This window comes from Sinocyclocheilus grahami, unplaced genomic scaffold (assembly GCF_001515645.1).
Source record: "Sinocyclocheilus grahami isolate Dianchi unplaced genomic scaffold, SAMN03320097.WGS_v1.1 scaffold606.1, whole genome shotgun sequence".
In the NCBI taxonomy this organism is placed as follows: Eukaryota; Metazoa; Chordata; class Actinopteri; order Cypriniformes; family Cyprinidae; genus Sinocyclocheilus; species Sinocyclocheilus grahami.
In genome coordinates this window covers 339,659-361,682 of record NW_015505785.1, presented here as the reverse complement: position 1 = coordinate 361,682, position 22,024 = coordinate 339,659, and the positions used below count along the sequence as shown (strand labels likewise).

The following is a 22,024-nucleotide window of genomic DNA, read 5'->3' as shown; positions in this document are numbered from 1 at the left end:
CTCAGGATGAGCTTGTCCAATGAGAAAGGTTGAAATTCCAAGCGGGAGTTTGGAAATACTGGGGAGTTTTATGACCCTTTGTGTGAGAGCATGGTAATTTGCATATGGAACTTGAATCAAAATTACTAAAGATTCTTAGAACACTAATATATTGCCTATGTACAACATATAATATACACTCTCGTTTAGATCATCAAAAGACGAATTCGTAGATACTAAACATGGTAGGATTGCATATAGGTAAGATGACATTAACGAGTGATTCTATCATAAGCCTGCATAAAACAGTATACAATATAAAAGACAATATACAAAGACAGTAACAACATACACAATGATCTGAAGGATATGCGTGTTCATTCAAAGAAAGGATTTCCTATTAATTAATTAGAGAACAGTCCATTTCTCTGGGCATTATGTGTCTTTCCTATGAGGAAAATGAGTTAGTTTCTCTGCCCACATTCCTTTGGGCAATAAAACCAGTGATATCAGCATTGGTTGCCATGGAACCAGAGGCCTGTTCTGCCTTTCAGATGTGTTAGATGCATTTCGGGGGAAGGGTCCATAGACCCTCATAATTGGCCCTTTGTTTAGGTGAGGGGGTATTAGATATTATTTGTTACAAATAGTAACAAACAGTTGTGTGTCTGACTGGTCCAAATGCTACAATGTATTGGTAAAACTTTAGTGACACTTTTCTAACTGGGTGTTTGGACTATGCAAATAAGTTCTGCAAGAGGAAGGAAGGGTGTTCCCCACACTGATGCCAACATCCAATCTCAGCATTAGGCTGCCTTCCACTTTGCTTTTAGACACACACTCGCAAACTTCCCAAATCAAGGGAATCCCCACTGCCATTTTTAAGTGTGTTCCACTTCATGAACTGGATGAGGGGAGTTTATATGGACAGACCCTCGACCCCTTGATTTTGACCTAGCGAACGAGTCTACTGTATATGTACACTTCAGCCGGCCCCATATATCACAATGCAACACGATTCAGATTCAGATTCCAAGTGATCAAGGGCCTAGGACGTTCCAATTTAGCCCATTGCAAGGCTTCTGCTAGTAGTGGACCCTCGTGCAATGTAATCAATGACGCACATCCGAGAGGGAAGTTTAAAAAAAAAAAAACGAAGTGGAATGCAGCCATAGAATGGAGAAGCACCAAATTGCAATCTCCACATCACCTAGCTCCATGGCCTCATCTGGCCTCAACCTCTTTCAGAGATCTTGGGATGGTTGTATCAGTATATTATTTTCTAATTTAGATTAGAAGTTACATAGCTGATGTCAGTTAATAATAAATAATATTTATTTTATTGGCTTGATGCATAATAACCTTATTCCTAATCCATAATACTTCACCTTATTTGTTTTTCAATAAGATAATGTAACTCGACCAGAGCAACAACTAACTTGATCACTTGTATTTTATGCATCTTATGCACATTATTCCTTTTATCATTCACATTATTCATTTAGTAGTTGTTTATTACTCTTGTTTATCATTTGTCGATAAAAGTTATTTTTATAAAAGTTAAGTTATTTTTCTTCCTTGTGTTGATAATACAGTAAGAGGCACTACAAGTTAACGATATCTCACCAATCTTTTAGATAAACCAGTTGACCAGCACTCTCCAGTTTATATTAATTCTAAATGATTGAACAGCCCCTGTTGGAAGTGTTCTCATACTTTCAAGTTAAAAGTACTTGACTGTTGATGTACTCATAAGCTCACCATAAGTGATGTGAGCTAAAAATCACAATGTCCTAAGTGACGTGAGTACCAATCACTTCAGCTGTAACAAGGTCTTTTGCCCCAAGCAGTGCTAAGTGGAAACTGGGCAGAACTTCCACTTGGAACTGCTGATTCCCAATACACAAACTGTGGCTGGTCTAGCAAATCAGAATTTTGATAGCATCAAGGAGAAATGGGCACACTATGTTGTAGTGTGACACATTCACCTCCTGGAACCTGTCGACGTCAGTATAAACTGCAATGCCAAAGAAGCCAGAAGGCGTTCCCCGAGGTGACGAATCAAAACACCTCTGATTAGATATTGCATTCATAAGCTCAACAGAAATGCTTGAGATTGGTTATAACGCTCAACGCCAGGGGGGTTTCTTCATTAGAGTGATAGGGCGATGCACCACCAAAGCCGAAAGGGGGGGATTTTTCCCCTATCACATTCAACCACAACTGTCACTGTTCTAGACTGTTTGTTCTGCCTCTGGATATATTGTCCAATCAGCATCAAGTCACGTTCTGTGGAGTACCTCCCCTTTTTGAGCAATTTCATTCTGGCCGAGAATCGCCCAGACTGTTCTCATAGACTTCCATACAAATTTTTTTTTTCGAACTGCAGGCACTGCAATGCAATCTCTATGAATTCTGGGAGGGCTAGCACTAACATGCTTTCATCATCATATGTAACTTTAACTTGTGTTGCGATTTGTGGGAACAAACATACCTCTATTAATAAGAAATATGAAGTCAGGACTAGTCTGTATATGGCCTGAATAAAGCAAACCAGTATCTTACCAGTAAAGTTTAGATGGATGACGATTGTAATGGAGGTAACGACAATTACAGTGACATACAGGAGTCGTACATTATTAGACACGCGCAAGTCCACTATTATTGATGTGCAAACAAACATACCGTGTGTGTGTGCTCTCTTTTTGCACAAGCACATTTCAGTATGGTCACATGTCTGGTAAGTTTTTTATAATGGATACTCGCTGAAGAAGAGTGTTTTTAAAGGAGTTTGCTGCAGTCAGTGGTGTTAATATACATATGGGCATCAACACATACTCTGACAGAAGAACTGTTCACTGGTGATGTTGAGTTGCCTTCAGATCAACACAGACAAATTCAGAACATTTTTATTTGCTTTTTTATTTTGTGTTTTGCTCTGTTTAATCATTCTGAATAGATCTGAATATATCTATGTACAGCCAGGTTAAGGAGACTGATATAGGGATCTGTTGGGATCTCCGTGTGGTCCTGTTTGGTATTGCAGCTTGACTTGTAGTCATTTATACAGGTGCACCTGTATATGTATAGAAAATGCTTTAAACAAATGTGACATTTATTTCTTCCTCACAGTTTTTGCTGTTGCACTGCATACATAAACCATGAATTCTGCTAGACCAAGTACAAAGGCAACATGAGGGTCACATGACAAGAACCAACCAATGAGAACATGACACATGAACCAAGGAACCAATCAGAACATAACACACAGACAAGGGAATCAAGTCAAGTCAAGTCACCTTTATTTATATAGCGCTTTTAACAATACAGATTGTGACAAAGCAACTGAACAGCATTAATTAGGAAAATAGTGTGTCAATAATGCAAAATGACAATAGTAAACACTAATTTTTCAGTTAAAGACAGTTCATCATTGAATTCAGTGATGTCAACATCCAGCTCAGTTTAAATAATATCTTTGCAATCATGTCAACGATAACGCTGGAAATGAAGTGTCCCCAACTAAGCAAGCCAGAGGCGACAGCGGCAAGGAACCAAAACTCCATCGGTGACAGAATGGAGAAAAAACCTTGGGAGAAACCAGGCTCAGTCGGATCACATTGACATTCTGTCATGTCAATCACATGACAGAACATGACTGTGGCCAAACTACAAAATAAAAGACATGAAAACAATGAACAAGAAACAAACCCCAGAACCCCACGTTACATATATAAAGGTGACCTGACTTTTGCAAAAGGAAGTTATTTAGTGTAAAAGAGTGAGTTAGAATGATGTATTGCTTTTAAAATATACAGTAAATATAATTTATTCATTTTCGTTGCTAAATGTTTTTAGTGTATTTGTTCATTGTTAATACAAATTTATATTAAAGAGCATTTGTTAATTTTATAACAAAAGCCCTTAATCTTTTTAAATTGTTGAATTTGTGTTTTACTTTATTTAGCAGTTTCTTGGCCACATCTGGCCTGGGGCCTAAGCTGACTCTCAGACAGATCTGTCTTACAGTGTCTTGGCCAGACTTGGGCCACATCAATAATAATAATAATAATAATAAAAAGAAGAAAAAAAAGAGTCATTTAACAGGGTGTTGGTGGAAATTGTTTGTGTCAGTTTTCAATGTGTGGGCCAGTTTTGGGCTTGGGACCCAGCCAGAATGGACCAAAACTGAAGCAGGAATGCAGCCCAGAGGTGGGCCAGACATTTTCGTTATTAGGGTCAGTTAAGGCTGCATTTATCATTTCCTTACTTCAGGGTAAAATGAGAGGATAATTCATCAACCGTTGATCCCTGGAAATGTTGAAGTTTCCAGGATCTTTTTGAACACCCAGGGGGGAGAATCAGTGTGCAGGATCACCTGTTATCAATTCAGTGATTACTGAGAAGTTCCTCTAAAATACCAGAGCACTACTTTGAGGACAAAACACTCATTGGCCATTCATGCATACTGCACTGAAACCTGGAAGTACTAAAACACTGTCAACTCTACTTTGATTCTGTGTTCTTAAAAAAAAAGGTATTTACAAGGGTTATTTTTCTGATATTATTATTTTTCAACTTAGTTGAAAAGGAGCAGTTCTGGCTTTCAGCCTTCACATAGAAACCAGAAAAAGGAAACCAGACAGAGATCACTCAAATATCAGTTCGAATATTCTGTGATGCACTGCACGCTTGAACCAGGACATCTCTCAGAGCTCAGCCAAACTGAGCAATTGAGGAAGAAGGGCCTTGGTAAGAGCTGTGACCAAGAACCTTATGGTCACTCTATTTGAGCTTCAGAGAACTTTTGTGGAGATGGGAAGCTGTTGGCATGGTTTTCAGTGGCTTTGCATACCTGAATTTGAGGATTTTCTGCCATTCTCTGCAGATCATCTTCGCTATGAATGGAAGGAGAGAGACAGGTCTGTAGCTATCTGTAAGTGAAGTGTTTAATGTAGGTTTTTTGAGCAGTGGGGTTATCCGAGCCTGCTTGAATGCAGTGGGGAAGGTGCCTGTGAGGAGAGATGTGTTGATGATATGTGTGAGTGGTGGTAAAAATGTAGGAGAGATTGCTTGGCGGAGGTGCGAGGGGATTGGATCTAGAGGGCATGTTGTAGGATGGCTGGAGAGGAGAAGTTTTGATACTTCTGCCTCAGTGAGGGGACAGAAGGAGAAGATGAGAGTTTTTGCAGTTGGTGTGATTGGTTTGAAGTCCTGTGTGTGTGGGGCGGAGAATTGACTACTGATTGTTCTGGTTTTGTTTGTGAAGAATGTGGCGAAATCAACAGCTGTTATAGAAGTGATAGGAGGTGGTGGATGGGGACAGAGGAGAGAATTCAAAGTTTTGAAGAGATTATGTGTGTCTGGAGCACTGTTGATCTTGTTGTGGAAGTATGAAGATTTGGCAGTATGGACTTCAGCAGAGAAAGATGAAAGCAAAGACTGATACATACTCGGGTCTGACGGATCTTTTGATTGGACCATTTTATCTCTGCTGCCCTGAGTTTGGTCCGATGCTCACGAAGAACATCGGATAACCAGGGGTTAGAAGGGGCAGCCCGTGCCAACACTGTAGTATTGTTGACGCTGCAGCCATGTCGTGAAGGCGCTGTGTGCTTCGTTGTGAAAGCAAAACTATTTTGGTTGGTCTTCCAAAAGATGACGATATCCGCTTCGTCATGCCTAGAGCTGATCTGTGCTGGTCGCTGAGGGAATACATCAACTTTCACCATGGACAAAGCGGAGTCCAGCCCGGGGTCGTCACATGTGGTTGCCGCTCATTCGTCGCATCCGCCGGGCGCACCGTTCTCGACCCCGCCGCCTCAGCTCACTCTATCCCAGCCTCAGCGCACGCTAAGCCGGGGCTTCGGCTCATGCTAGCCCGGCCTCAGCTCACTCTATCCCAGCCTCAGCGCACGCTAAGCCGGGGCTTCGGCTCATGCTAGCCCGGCCTCAGCTCACTCTAGCCCTGCCTCAGCGCATGCTAAGCCGGGGCTTCCCCTCACACTAGGCCGCTGTGTTTTTCATTGTGAAAGCGAAACTACTTTGTTTGGTCTTCCAAAAGAGGACACGACTACAAATCAGTGGTTAAGTTGTATTTACCACACTGTTCCAGAACAGTTTAACCCAAATATCCAGATGTGTGCAGCACATTTTATGGAGGACTGTTTACTGATCCTGGGAGAGTAACGTTAGACTACAATGCCAGCAGTTCTGACTCACGTAAGTACGTTTTCATTTAAAGGATTTGCCACTGATGATTCAAACGGGAGTTTTGGGCAGTAGAGTAGCACTTATTGTTTGTCATTTCTCCGATCACAAATGCAGACAGAGTTTTATGTTTACGCGGTGCGGCGCGATGCAATGCAACGCAACGCGTAAAAAGACAGTATAAGTCATTATAATCAGTAATTATGTCTCCACTGGATGCAACAAATGCCTCGTTTGTAATGGGTTTTAATGTTGTCTCGTCGCTCCGGCCGGACACGGCATCAACAGTATGTGAGGGGCGTAACATTTCCGTCCCACGCTTGAGGTATTCGGCCAATCACAACGCATTGGATAGCTGGCCAATTACAGCACACCTCGCTTTTTCAGACCGATGAGCTTTGTAAAAATCGACGCGCTTCAAAAAGGCGGGGCATAGAGGAGAAACAATAATGTACAGTATGTGGAAAATAATGTGTTTTTGGAACTTTAAACCGCATAAACACATTTCATTACACCAAATACACCAAATAATGTTCTTTTTAGCAGCATCATATGACCCCTTTAAACTATAACTTCTAAACGGATTGACCAAAAATCACAAGACTTTAGATTTGGTGTGAAATTTTCCCATGTCGGCCATTTTGGGCATCACTCATTTTGAATTATGTTGTAAAATGCTATATTTTCCTTACACATTGGCGTAATGTCACAAATTTGTTATGTGTCACTGGAACTGTGCCCTGAAGGTACTTAAGAAAGTTTCAAGGCAGCGCCATGTTGTGGTCAAAAATTATAATAACATTTAAAAAAATGCTAATAGCTTTTGATTATTTTTGCCTATTATCATGAGACTGATCTTGATCGATTACTTGTATAATGCCTAGATCATTGATACCAAGTATGCCATAATCGGCCAAACTTCCTGTCCGCCATTTTTATTTATGTTGAAAACCTGCTTTTTCAAAGTCCTCCTAGACCAGGGCTGTCCAAACTCGGTCCTGAAGGGCCGGTGTCCTGCAGAGTTTAGCTCCAACCCTAATTAAGCACACCTGAACCAGTTAATCAAGCTCTTACTAGGCATAGAAACTTCCAGTCAGGTGTGTTAAGGCTAAACTCTGCAGGACACCGGACCCTGCATTCGTAGTCTCACATGTTATAAAACATTTAATGAATGAATGGACTCTACATAGAAGCAAATTAGTCAAAGTTGATTAGTCAAATTGTTCTCAAATACCACATGAACAAATTTGACAAAGCATGCCAATCTCTGCAATACTTTAGCACTGGGGTTCTTAACTCGGGCCCGTGAGGTCCACCTTCCTGCACAGTTTAGTTCCCTAATCAAACACACCTGAACAAGCTAGTCAAGGTCTTCAGGATCACTAGAAAGTTAGAGGCAGGTGAGTTTGATCAAGGTTGGAGCTAAGCTCTGCAGGAAAGTAGACTTTGAGGGCCAGAACCCCTGCTTTAGCGTATGGTGTGTGTTGTAACAACCATAACCTAAGGATACCTGCACAGTTTAGGCACAGCACCACCTATTGGTCAGGAAATATGACAAAATGGCTATTTTTGCTTCTGAACTTCTGAACAGTACAGCCAAAAATCACAAGACTGGCTTTAGATTTGGTACAGCATACAGAGTCAAACAATATCCAGTTTTCCCATACCAGCCATTTTGGGTGTTAGCCATAAAAAAAATAAATAAAAAAAAGGATTACACACACACACATATATATATATGTATATATATATATATATATAAAATTCTTTGGTTATGCAAACCGATTGTTGCAGCAGCTGTCCGGGTGACTGGTCTCAGACGATCTTGGAGGTGAAGATGCTGGATGTGGAGGTCCTGGGCTGGTGTGGTTATACGTGGTCTGTGGTTGTGAGGCCGGTTGGATGTACTGCCAAATTCTCTGAAACGCCTTTGGAGATGGCTTATGGTAGAGAAATGAACATTAAATTCACGGGCAACAGCTGTGGTGGACATTCCTGCAGTCAGCATGCCAATTGCATGCTCCCTCAAAACTTTGTGCTGTGTGATAAAACTGCACATTTTAGAGTGGCCTTTTATTGTGGCCAGCCTAAGGCACACCTGTGCAATAATCATGCTGTCTAATCAGCATCTTGATATGCCACACCTGTGAGGTGGATGGATTATCTCGGCAAAGGAGAAGTGCTCACTAACACAGATTTAGACAGATTTATAATTTTGTTCAGTGTATACATTATATTCCTGTAGAATTCAGTTCCAACCCTGCTCCAACACAACTGCCTGTAATTTTCACATTAAACCCTGAACACCTTGACAAGCTGGTTCAGGTGGGATTGTTTGGGGATGGAGATGAGCTCTGCAGGTGGCAGTTGGAGACCCTTCTGGAGCTTTAATATTAGTGTAAACATTTTTTTTTAATTTGCCCATGAAGTAAAAATAGCACATATTTGCGGGGATGCATGCACCAAACAAGCAACTGCTACTGCTAGAAGAAAAACAACAACATTTAAAATTATTTCTGACACTATCCCTTTAGTTTTGCTTTTATATACAGTATCTGTCACTCCATATAAAGTTCATAGCATTGCAGAACTTTGACGAATGTTGATCTAGAACAGTGAAGGTCAAACACACCTGCCTGTAGCTTTCAAGTGATCTTGAAGACATTTAGTAGTTTGGTCAGGTGTGATCAATTAGGGTTGGAGCTAAACTCTGCAGGACAGTGGTCCGCCAGGACCGAAGTTTCCCAGCCCTGATCTAGATGCCTTGTCACTTGCGGCCTTTGCCCTTGACCACTTTACTTATGTGACATATTTCCTGTATTTGGTCCAAGTGAGCATGAAGACCACAAGTGTATGTAGAACTTTTCATTACCTGATGGGACACACTTAGAGTGTAATGTAAAATGCAAGTGTTTACAGAGCTTTATTTTTATTTTCAATACTTTGCATTTTAAAATCAACTTCTAAATTTGTCTGTTCAGTAGTCCCTATAACAGATGACAAAATTTAGTTTTGTGGTGCTTCTAATTAAGTGATAAAAAGCAGTTGCAAATGTTGTACAAAATAAATATCACCACTACTCATTTGCACCAATAAAACATGCAACTCTTTGTTTTACTACCAATATCAATTTTTTTTGTAATATCCAATTATTATTATTAATATTTAACATACATTGGAAAGGTTTCTGTGACTTCTTGCGAGATCTCAACAAAAAGTCTCACGATTTATTTCCAGAACATGATGCATGATGAGCTACACTAAGCCTCGAATACTGCTCTGGATAGTGTGTATTTAGTAGGCATTAATGGTATTAATGTATATGTAATAGTATTACATATTATGCACTTTGGCGTTTTTAAGACCTGGGACAGTCTTGCGCACTTACTTCCTGTCGTGCGCACATGCTCTCAAGTGATCAAGACTACAAGTGTGGTTATTTGGACAAGGCAAGACGAGTGGCAAAAGTTAGATTTGTGGCCAGTATCAGATTTGAGTGTGAACTGATTGTTCCTGAACTGAGCCACATGTCCAATAGATCAATAACAAAATGGCATACAGCACACAATAAACATGGAGGACACTTCCAGTGTTTAACAGATTGATTTATAAGCACATGTGCTGCGGAGCCCTGAAATTTTGTGCACAGGTGATAAAGAGGAAGAAGGTGAGAACTAGGAGAAAGAGTTTTTCTAGTTTTCCCTCATGTTTTGTTTGTATAGAGCTGTCATCATGATACTTAGATTTCACTGTCCCTCCATTGACTACCGTCATGGCAATCTTCCATATTAATCAAGTGACTAAAGAAATACTGTTATGTAAAATCTTTGGAGTGACTCCTGTCAGCACAGAATTGTGATAAATATCAATCAAGAGGGATGTAAAAGTCACTCTAGCAGGAATTCCAGCAGGAATTGTCGGTGGGGGGAGTGATTAACTAGCACTCTCTTCCACCCTCAATACCACGACTGAGGTGAGACCCTTGAGCAAGGCACCGAACCCCCAACTGCTCCCCGGGTGCCACAGCAATATGGCTGCCCACTGCTCTGGGTGCGTGTTCACAGTGCGTGTGTGTTCACTACTGTGTGTGTGCACTTGGATGGGTTAAATGCAGAGCACAAATTCTGAGTATAGGTCACCATACTTGGCCACATGTCACTTCACTTACTCACATCACAAAACGTTCAATCTGTATCTGATTTAGTACCACATATGGAAGTGGCTCAAATGATGAGCAGTGTGGCACCGAGAGCCATTTGAGTAGAGCCAGCCATGTTCTAATTTAACTTTGTTGCTTATGTTTATTTTGTTATTAAAGTTTACAATAATAATTTCCCGGTTCCTGCCTCATTCTTCCCCGAATATGAACTGTGTTACAGTCAGATTCCATCAGAGATGGGAAGTAACGAAATACAAATACTTTGTTACTGTACTTAAGTAGATTTTTCTGGTATCAGTACTTTACTTCACTATTTATTTTTCTGATAACTTTTCACTTTCACTCCATACCTTTTTACAAAAATATCTGTACTTTCTACTTCTTACATTTTCAAACCAGGCTTGTTACTTTAGTTTTAATCTGTATTTTGGCCATTCGATAATAAATCTCTAATAAATCATGAATCGGTTAGTCTTGACCCGATTCAGCTCGCGCGCGCTCCGCACCTCTGCCAAAAGGTTTGGATCAGATTAATCAGAGCGAGAGACTCGAGAATGGAGGAGCAGAGAGGCAAAACTACTGACCTGGTCAGGACTTCAAGTGCAGGTCAGTTTTATCTGTAAATAGGCTACTGTAGTTTTGTCTTTGTTTACTTAGTTAAGCTGGGCCTGAATTTCTGCGCGGGATTGCAGGTATTGTGCATTATTCTGCAAATTCCTGCAGGTTTCGCGTTTATAATGCGGGAAATTCTCGCAAACATTTTTGCACTATAGCATGTAGGTAGCAGTTCAGTCATTTTTAAAACTTTCTGTGAGACGTAATTTCACAAACAGTGTGAGTGATTCAGCAGTACAGCGTCCTCTCTCTCTCTCTAAAAAAAATCTCTCCGTCTCTCTCTCTCTCAAAATGCACAAATGGCCTCACATCCATAGTATCTGCCCATCATAGTATAAGCATTAAACTGCTAGCAACAGTTAACAGTAGCACCACATTACTATCATCACTCAAAATACTGTAAGCTAAAGGACATCATTATTATCTGTTGTAAAGTTACAGTAGTAATTTAGCTGACAAATATAAATTTTTTTTATAATAGGTTTACAGGGAGCTAGGTCAGACAACCCTTATGAAAATTAACCATGGTTATAAAACCAAAAACTGTCATGCTCCACTACTGTGAGGAGTACGGCGCGAGGAGACGAGGAGTTGACTTCAAACACAGAGACTTTAATAATATTCGAGGAACCAGGAAATCACACGTTGCGGGGAAAGACGACATTCAATACCGGACAGCAAACTAGGAACGGGAAACACTTTAAATACACAGGACTTGATGAGGGGAAGACGAGAAACACGTGGGATCAATAAACATAATTAAACATGAGGGAAAACTTGGTCATGGAATATGTGGGGAGCAAAACACAAAACACAGGACTGACATTACTCGCGCTCTGGAGGCACCTCAGGACAGACAGGGGATGGCAGGCCTCTAGAGCGGTATCTGTTCCAGGACCCAAGGTGGATCAGGCAGTTCGGGGCACCATGGCGGAGCAGGCAGACTAGGAAGCCATGGTGGATCAGGCAGTTCGGGGTGCCATGGAGGAACAGAGAGCTCAGGGAGCCATGGCGGAGCAGACAGTTCAGGAGGTCATGGCGGAACAGGGAGCTCGGGGAGCCATGGTGGAGCAGACAGTTCAGGAGGCCATGGCGGAAAAGTGAGCCGTGGCCTTGGCCTCGGCACTCGGCCCAGCCTCTACGGCCAGTCTCTAGTCTAAACTCGGGGACTGGAGCCCTCTCTGGGCTAGACTCGGGGACTGAAACCCTCTCTGGGCTAAACTCGGGGACTGGGACACTCTCTAGTCTAAACTCGAGGACTGGAGCCCTCTCTGGGCTAGACTCGGGGACTGGTGCCCTCTCTGGGCTAAACTCTAACGATGTAGCAAGTACATCGGGTGTTATGGGAAGTGTTCCCGGTTCAGTTTGATCTAATTACTGCAGCCTAAAAATCCTTTAAACGGATTTCAATATTAGAAATGTGTTAGTGTGTTATGTGTAAGCCAGGTTAAAGAGATGGGTCTTTAATCTAGATTTAAACTGACAGCGTGTGTCTGCCTCCCGAACAATGTTAGTTAGGTTATATATAAAATACCTGCGGCTATGTTTGTTTTCTTCTAAAAGAGATGAAAAGTAATCAGATCTAGCAGTTTTTAATGCTTTTCTGTAGGATAGGTTACTTTCCCGCCAAGCAATGCGAAATATCTCTAGTTTTGTTTTCCTCCAGCTGCACTCCATTCTCAGGAACAGGAGCCCTCTTTGGGCTGGATTCGGGGGCTGGAGCCGACACTGGAGTGAGCTCTGGGGCTAGGATGAGGGCTGAGAACAGTCTTTTTCTCCTCATCCTCCTATCTTGGAGGTAATTGGCACGGCCGGCAGGCTTGAGAGCTGAGAGGCCGGCGGGCTTGACAACGGAGCGGCCGGCAGGTTTGACTGAGGATCGGCTAGCGGGCTAGAGTCAAGTCAAGTCAAGTCACCTTTATTTATATAGCGCTTTTAACAATACAGATTGTGTCAAAGCAACTGTACAGCATTAATTAGAAAAATAATGTGTCGATAATGCAAAATGACAATAGTAAACACAAATTTTTCAGTTAAAGGCAGTTCATCATTGAATTCAGTGATGTCATCATCCAGCTCAGTTCAGTTTAAATAGTATCTGTGCAATCAAGTCAACGTTATCGCTGGAAATGAAGTGTCCCCAACTAAGCAAGCCAGAGGCGGCAAGGAACCAAAACTCCATCGGTGACAGAATGGAGAAAAAACCTTGGGCGAAACCAGGCTCAGTCGGGGGGCCAGTTCTCCTCTGGCCAGACGAACCAGCAGTTCAATTCCAGGCTGCAGCAAAGTCACATTGTGCAGAGGACTCAACTGGTTCCTGTGGTATTGTCCCGGTGGCCGTCTGAGACAAGGTCTTTACTGGGGATCTGTATCTGGGGCTCATTTAGTTGTCCTGGTCTCCGCTGACATTCAGGGCTGTAGAGGTCCTCTCTAGGTGCTGATCCACCATCTGGTCTGGATACGTACTGGATCCGGGTGACTGCAGAGACCATCTGATCTGGATACAGACTGGATCTGGTGGCTACGGTGACCTCGGAATAAGAGAGAAACAGACTAATATTAGCATACATTCCATTCTTCTAACGATGTAGCAAGTACATCGGGTGTTATGGGAAGTGTTCCCGGTTCAGTTTGATCTAATTACTGCAGCCTAAAAATCCTTTAAACGGATTTCAATATTAGAAATGTGTTAGTGTGTTATGTGTAAGCCAGGTTAAAGAGATGGGTCTTTAATCTAGATTTAAACTGACAGCGTGTGTCTGCCTCCCGAACAATGTTAGTTAGGTTATATATAAAATACCTGCGGCTATGTTTGTTTTCTTCTAAAAGAGATGAAAAGTAATCAGATCTAGCAGTTTTTAATGCTTTTCTGTAGGATAGGTTACTTTCCCGCCAAGCAATGCGAAATATCTCTAGTTTTGTTTTCCTCCAGCTGCACTCCATTTTGCGGGTTGCTCTCTTTAGGGTGCGAGTGTGCTCTATTATACCACGGTATCAGACTGTTTTCCTTAATCTTCCTTAAGCGTAAAGGAGCAACTGTATCTAAAATGCAAGAAAAGTCCATAGTTTCTGTTACATCATCAAGTTGTTCTGAGGTTTTGGATATGCTAAGGAATTGGGATAAATCAGGAAGATTACTTACAAAGCAGTCTTTTGTGGTAGAAGTGATGGTTCTACCATACTTGTAACAAGGAGTAGAATTTACAGTTTTAGCTATATGAAGTTTGCACAAGACTAGATAATGATCTGAGATATCATTGCTTGGCTGCATAATTTCAACACCATCAACATCAATTCCGTGACAGTATTAAATCTAGAGTATGATTTCGACAATGAGTAGGTCCTGAGGCGTGTTGTTTAACCCCAATAGAGTTCAGCATGTCTATGAATGCTGATCCCAATGCATCTTTTTCATTATCAACATGGATATTAAAATCACCAACAATTAAAACTTTATCTGCAGCCAGCACTAATTCAGATAGAAAATCAGCAAATTCTTTAATAAAGTCTGTATGGTGCCCTGGTGGCCTGTATACAGTAGCCAGTACAAACATCACAGGGGATTTATCATTAACATGTGTTTCTCTGGATAATATTATATGAAGCACCATTACTTCAAACAAATTATACTTGAAGCCCGCCCTCTGAGAAATACTGAAAATGTTATAAATTGAAGCAACACCTTCCCCTTTACCTTTTGGACGTGGCTCATGTTTATAACAGTAATCTTGGGGGTAGACTCATTTAAAATAATGTAATAATCAGGTTTTAGCCAGGTTTCTGTCAGACAGAGCACATCTAGGTTATGATCAGTGATCTTATCATTTACAAAAAGTGCTTTCGTAGAAAGGGATCTGATATTCAATAAGCCAAGCTTTATCATTTGTTTATCCGTATTACATCTGTTTTTTATTTGTTGAACATCAATTAAATTGTTACTCTTAAATTGGTTTGGACGTTTTTTTTGTATTTTCTACTTCGGGGAACAGACACAGTCTCTGTGATATCTAGGTGAAAGAGTCTCTATGTGCTGAGAATTAACTGATTTCTGTGACAGAACTGTGCTAGACTTCGGAGCGGCCGGTAGGCTTTACTTCGGGGCAGCCAGCGGGCTTGGGAATGCCGTTCTGGTTCTGGCTCGGGGTCGGACGCTCTCCAGACGCTGTTCTCCAGTATCCCTTCCATCCAGCTTAGTCCCGTGGTGTCAAGGGGAGGTTCACGGGGAGATGGTAATTGGCCCCGTTCGAGAACAGAGAGTTGATTGTGGCGTCATCTAAAGCCGTCGCCACGGCGAGCCCGCAGAACTTCCAGGCGTACTCGACAAAGTGGAGATCCCTACGGACTAGGGCAATGGAGCATGCCACCCTAGAAAAAAAGGAAACCAAAAAACTTTCAACACGAAAACAAAAATGAGGAGAAGGGACGAGTTGACTTCAAACACAGAGACTTTAATAATATTCGAGGAACAAGGAAATCACACATAGCGGGGAAAGACAACATTCAATACCGGGCAGCAAACTAGGAACGGGAAACACTTTAAATACACAGGACTTGACGAGGGGAAGATGAGAAACACCTGGGATCAATAAACATAATTAAACATGAGGGAAAACTGGGCCATGGAACACGTGGGGAGCAAAACACAAGACACAGGACTGACAAAAAACATGGTTACTAAGGTAAGAACAAATTATGGTTTTGATAAAGTAACCATAGTTTAACCTTGGAATTTGTAGTAAAACTATGGTTATACAAATGATAATCAATCCACTAAAAATTATGGTTACTATACTTTTACTATAATAAAATCATAGTGAATTTTGGTAACACTTTACTTGAAGGGGTGTGCATAAGACTGACATTACACCTTCATAATCATGACATGATACATGTCATGAATATGAAGGAGGTTGTATGCATGTTTATGACAACTGTCATTAAGTGTCATTCGCTCAGTTATGTCATTTTTAATGTAAATATGACATTATTTGACCTAACCCTAACCTAACCCTACCCCTACCCTTACCCCTAACCATAGCCCATAACAAAGACATCTCAAACAATGTCATCTTTGCATTAAAAATGACATAACTGAGCGAATGACACTTAATGACAGTTGTCATAAACATGCATAAAAAACCTTCATATTCATGACATATGTCATGTCATGATTATGTAGATGTCATGTCATGATTATGAAGGTGTCATGTCAGTCTTATGCACACCCCTTCAAGTAAAGTGTAACCTGAATTTTTATAAGGGAAAAATATGACTTGTGATAATGCAATAACATGTTCAACATTAGGATCTTTCTATAGGAGTATCTGTACTACTTGAGTGAAGGATGTGTGTACTTTTGCCATCTCTGGATTAGATGTGATTTGTGCAGTTCACACTATTATGTCACATATGAGCAGAAAAATCATTTGGGGCAATTTTAATCTGCACTTTGAACATAGCCTGATGTTGATGTTATTTTGTCTGTTGTATATTCAAGTTAAGTTAACCTTGTCTTTAACTTGTTTGACTGAAATAAAGTGTCCCAATTTCTTTATTTAAGCAATATGCTACATTTATATATACATTAAAATCACAGATACACACAATGTCACAGTTTCTGTTAGTTTGGACTTTGTTTGCACTGTTTTCAGTCTTATTAGTTGTCATGGTTGTTGATTTGATTTTGTCATTCTGTTCAGGTGTCTCTTTGCTTGTGTATTTAAGTTGCTCTCTTTCTGTTCTTTATTGTCCAGTCTTATACATCAATTGTGTGGATATGTTGCTGTTCTCTCTATATGGATTATTGCCCTTTTGGAATTATTTAAGACTACGTACCTTCTATCTTCATCATCGTGCGCTTGTGTGTTTTACAGCAGCACTCCGTGACACACACACACACACTCACTCACTCACTCACTCACTTACTCTCTCTCTCTCTCTCTCGCACACACACACAGACAGAGAGAGAGAGAGAGAGAGAGAGAGAGATACATTTTCAGGAAAGCAGGATAGGGTATTTTAAGGATAATTTTGTAAAATACAAATAAGCTTTACAGATCTTTATTGGAATGGGTTTAAACAATATTTTTCATACTTGTTCAATGAATTATAAACAATTATTGCACATGCACCTGTGGAACAGCCCTTAAGACACTAATAGTTTACAAGCGGAAGACAATTATGGTCACAGTTACAATAACTTAGGACAGTAAAGAGACCTTTCTACTGACTCTGTAAAACACCAGAAAAAAAGATGCCCAGGTTCCCTGATCACCTGCGTGAACAGGTGAGTCAGGTGCAGGGAGGCATGAGGGCTGCAGATGTAGCCAGAGAAATACACTGTAATGTTTATAATGTAAGACACCTAAGACAGTGCTACAGGGAGGCAGGAAGGACAGCTGATTGTTCTTGCTGTATAATGTGTTCAAGAAATTAAATGTCTTGGTGGAAGAGTGAGGCAACATCTCGCAGCAAAAACCGGCAAATCTGGTGCAGAACATGAGAATGAGATGCACTGCAGTACTTATGCTGTTAAGAAAGTTTCTGAAAATAAAGCCAGTTCTTTTTTGCTGAGTATATAGAAAGACAAAAAACAATTAATATATATATATTAATATATAAGCAGTTAATATGTATGCAACATAAATATAAGTAATTTGGAATATATATATATAAATAAATATAAGTAATTTGGAATATATATATATATATATATGTATGTATACTGCAATTTGTTCTTACTGGATAGTTCATAAATTTCAAACCAGACAGCACATTAATGACATTCACTCAGGGAGTATATAATCTTTCTATGTTTCTATATAGTATTTATAACAAATTAAATTATCTAAAAAAAAAAGGGTACTGTTCTGGTAAACTTATGCATCAGAAATAATGATACACAATGCTGCAAACATATTTTTCACAACCAGAGGGAGGCGAATGATTGTAAATATTCTACTTGCTTTGTGGTCATAGAGTTCTTAAGTGTCTGTCATCTCTTTTGCTGACTCTGTCTCAGTCCTTACTAAACAGTCCATATTTACATTAGATGTAAGGTTGTATCACAAGTCTCAGGCACTGTTACATGCGATAGTTCCGTCACTCTTTTTACGGGATGAAATTGTTGATCCTTTCTCGTCAACACACCAGCAGTAGCCTCTTTGCATTCCTCTTGATGACCAACACTGTTTCAAGAAGGTCAAAAAGAAGATACAAACTATATTATTGTTTATAGAGAACAGATAACATTGTTACAATGTACATCATTATCATGGGCCACCTCATACGGATTTACAAATGGATTTAAAAAACATTTCAAGAACCATTGGAACTGTTTTAACAGAAGGTCCTAAAACACCTTCTGTGTTCTCTACACACCTGTTTCCTCCTGAAGAACCCTTGTCTGTCACAGTTGGGGATGTAGATGTCCGGAATTGAATGAATAATCGTGAGCTCTATACTTTGGAGGACTGTGCTTAGCAGTTTGCGACAAGGACCCTACAGAATTAAATAACAACAATGAAAACACATTATGAAAACATGTTTTCATTTCTGCCTAAAAATCAGACAGTAGGAACACTATATACTGTAAATATTTATGAAGAACATTAATTTACAGAGTCAATAATATATCTTTTTCAAAAATATTACCTTTTCATTGTTTTCAGTGGTTGATGGATGATAGTCTGAAACATAATACTTGTAGTTTTAATTTGATTACAATATAACTTTTGTTCAATTGAACCGCACATAGGTGGTTGTACTTAAAATAATAGTTCAGGACAAAGGTTCAAGAATACCTTGGACTTTAAAGCAGAGTAATATATATATATATATATATATATATATATATATATATATATATATATATATATATATATAGTATAAGTATCAGTATTTACTTTCTTTCTAGTGTATACATCTACATGCTTAGCTTTTAGGTTTAGTTTGTTTAGGTCAGTTCTTCAAAATGTTTCTAACCAGACAAAATCCATTTAAGACTAATCAATTTCATCTCAGTTTAAAGAGATGCAACAAGACCAGTGATCTTACCTGTAGGTGGATGGATGTCAGTAAAGGTACTTTTGATGTTTTTGCAGACCCCTCGTCCCTGAAGCAGTGCCTGAAGGGGGCTTTGCTCTCCAAGAGGATGGATACACCGAAGACCCTGAGTACAAGGTAGAGTGTAAACCCCACAGGGTTCACCTAATGCCAACATGGATGTGATCTCCTCTCCTGATAAATGTTCACCTCTGTGGCCCTTGGGTTCCCCTGAGGGCCCATTACACAATGTACAGATCTTCTTTAAGCCTAATACAAAGGAGTTAGAACCATATAAGCTGAGTTGAATGGTAACCAAAAGTGTTAGTAAATAATGAATAGAAATCATCTTTGTCCAATTTAGAAAACCTCAGTAGATCAAGAGTTTTTTTTTCAGATAATGGTACTTCTCTCTTCCGCTTCTCTTTCGCTTTTGATTGCCCTCTTTAATATTCACTGGAAGTAGTGTGGATGCGCAGGAGACATCAGGTATCTAAAGACAGTAATTAGATAAAAATTGCCCAAATAATGCAACATGGGCTGCTTTTAAAGTGCTGAGATGGTTTAGGGGTGGGAGGCTGAGAGAGCAGCATATGCTGGGCGTTAGATAAGAGGTGGAGTTACTTTATAACTGTATCCCTCCCATTTCTGCCACAGCTCCTTTTCAAAAGTTATATCCAAATTGAGCTAGTTTGAATTCATGAATTATGTGAACAAGTAATATTTTATGTTTCCACTGATGTATATAAAGAATGGGAATGCTAATGGATAGCTTTCTCTAGATATAATATAACTCCTTGGTGCGAACCCCAAACCAAAAATTGACATTTGTGTTAGCCATTAACTAACAATCTACTTAGAGATTGTTTCTACAACCTACTTAGACTTACAGCACTTTTGGGAAACACAGCCCTGTTTGGGGACAGTAGCATATATTGTGCTTACTGCAGTATATCCCTTTTTTTCTACTAATTTCTACTTGCAGAAGTATATAGGCAGAGCATGTTCTAAAAAAACAAACTAAAAAAAATAATTCTTTACTGATATTCACTTACTGTCTTTGCTTCATATAGTTGCCATTATTAAAATGGAGCAATTCTATCCAATTGTTTTTTTTATTAAAGATATCATGTAGTCTTTTATATTATCTTTTAACTTCACTGCCTCCCAAACACTGACCAGTGATGTGGATAGTTAGACACAACTTGTGATTAACGATATGTTTTAGCACTAGACTGGTATATTGGTTAGATTTAGTCTGCACAAACTCTGTCAAATAATAGATAATAATTTAAGAGACCGAATTTTAGTCATAACTGTTTTGACACAATCTGTAGTTACTATGTGAAGTAGTAATGTCGTCTTTTTTATGTATGCCAAATGGCTTCAGAACAATACCGTGATGTCCTGATTTGTGGTAAAATATTCAGTACTTCAACAGGAAAACTACTTTTTTTTTTAGTTGAAAAGAATTGGGGTCTATGTTTCCTATCTCCTGGATTTTCAGACTTAAAGGGTTAGTTCACCCAAAAATGAAAATTAGCTTGTGTTTTACTCACCCTCAGGCATCCTAGGTGTATATGACATTCTTCTTTCAGACGAATCCAGTCGGAGTTATATAAAAAATTGTCCTGGCTATTCCAAGCTCTATCATTGCAGTCAGCGGGTGTTGCAGTTGTACAGTCCACAAGTCGTCAAATAAAGCGCGCACATTCATAATAAACGTGCCTCACACTGGGGGATGAATAAAGGCCCCCAGTAGTGAATCCATGTGTTTTTGTAAGAAAAATATCCATATTTCAAACGTAATAAACACTTTTCTCTCACTTTCGTTATCTGTCATACGCGGAAGCTGTTCCAGCTGGATGACGCAGCACATATGCGCAGCCTCTGAGATATGCTAGTCTCGCGAGTTTGTTTATAGGAGCAAAGGAAGCAAAGTTTCCTTACTTTAGCAAAAGAAAACCAGTCTCCTCTTGGTTTATTTTGAAATTCTCTGACATTTTTCTTTGCAAATACTTGGTTTGTACTTTTAATTCATGACCGGCGTTTTGTTTTGTTCTCTCTCGCGTTCGTCACTAATCATGCAACGGCGACGTCTTACGTCATCCACCGGAACGGCTTCTGCATAGCCAGATAACGGAAGTGAGAGAAAAGTGTTTATTACGTTTGAAATATGGATATTTTTCTTACAAAAATGCATGGATTCACTACAGGAGGCTTTTATTCTGCCCCCCCGGAGCCGTGTGAGGCATGTTTATTATGAATGCGCAAACTTTATTTGACGACTTGTGGACTGTTCAACTGGAGCACCCACTGACTGCAATGATATAGCTTGGAATAGCCAGGACAATTTTTAATATAACTCTGACTGGATTCGTCTGAAAGAAGAAAGTCATATACACCTAGGATGCCTCGAGGGTGAGTAAAAAACACGAGCTAATTTTAATTTTTGGGTGAACTAACCCTTTAAGTGGCACTTACTTTAGGATGTTGTGATGGTGTATTATATTAGTTGATTTGGCAGCAAGACAAAAATGTCTCACACCCGCAGGAACACCCACACATTGCCAAGACTTGGGCTACTATAACAAATTGCTCTATTGCAATGTATATACTTTTTTCCAATTGTCTCCATGTTTTTCACACACACACACACACACACACACACACACACACACACACACACACGAAATCCTTTTTCATGAAGTCATGGTTGATCGCTTAATGTCTTTAAGCCTGTTTTTCGAGAACTTCACCCTTGATCTGTCATTGCACTGATTTCCCCATCGCAATGATGTCATAATTAATCGCCTCAAGTAGGAAAATGAGCATCACATCACAGGTGTTTCTGAGTGACATGGGGAAAAATTTATAAGGGCTTTCCCCTCTAACCACAATTTTTAAAACGTTTTACTGATATCCAAGGATATTAGTAAACATGCTGTGTATGTGCTTTGTCAGACAATATCTCTTTAAAAGATGTATTCCTGTTATGGAAGGGTTTACATACATGTT

The 22,024-nt window shown here is 39.9% G+C and overlaps 1 protein-coding gene and 1 long non-coding RNA gene across 2 annotated transcripts in view; both read right to left on the bottom strand.

Moving 5' to 3' along the window:
• Positions 1-2,418, bottom strand: part of LOC107557536 (uncharacterized) — a 12,856-nt gene extending 10,438 nt beyond the window's left edge. The window contains exon 1 of the long non-coding RNA XR_001605407.1: positions 2,346-2,418. This is a non-coding gene — a long non-coding RNA (uncharacterized lncRNA). The remainder of the gene's footprint in view (positions 1-2,345) is intronic.
• Positions 2,419-18,036: 15,618 nt separating this feature from the next.
• igfbp6a (insulin-like growth factor binding protein 6a) lies at positions 18,037-19,355 on the bottom strand. The gene is made up of 4 exons (XM_016240976.1): positions 19,019-19,355; positions 18,617-18,651; positions 18,344-18,463; positions 18,037-18,150 (listed from the first exon to the last, which is right to left on the bottom strand). Exons 1-4 carry the CDS (start codon positions 19,353-19,355, stop codon positions 18,037-18,039), a joined length of 606 nt encoding a protein of 201 aa, XP_016096462.1.
• Between the last annotated feature and the right edge of the window lie 2,669 nt (positions 19,356-22,024).

What these genes read in the sequence shown, in the direction of transcription:
- igfbp6a (XM_016240976.1), bottom strand. Translation starts at nt 19,355, where the DNA reads ATGATTTCTATTCATTATTTACTAACACTTTTGGTTACCATTCAACTC. An exon ending in TGACATCCATCCACCTACAG is followed by an intron (nt 18,652 to 19,018) that starts GTAAGATCACTG and finishes ATTATGTTTCAG; the next exon opens with ACTATCATCCATCAACCACT. An exon ending in GGTTCTTCAGGAGGAAACAG is followed by an intron (nt 18,151 to 18,343) that starts GTGTGTAGAGAA and finishes TTCTTGAAACAG; the next exon opens with TGTTGGTCATCAAGAGGAAT.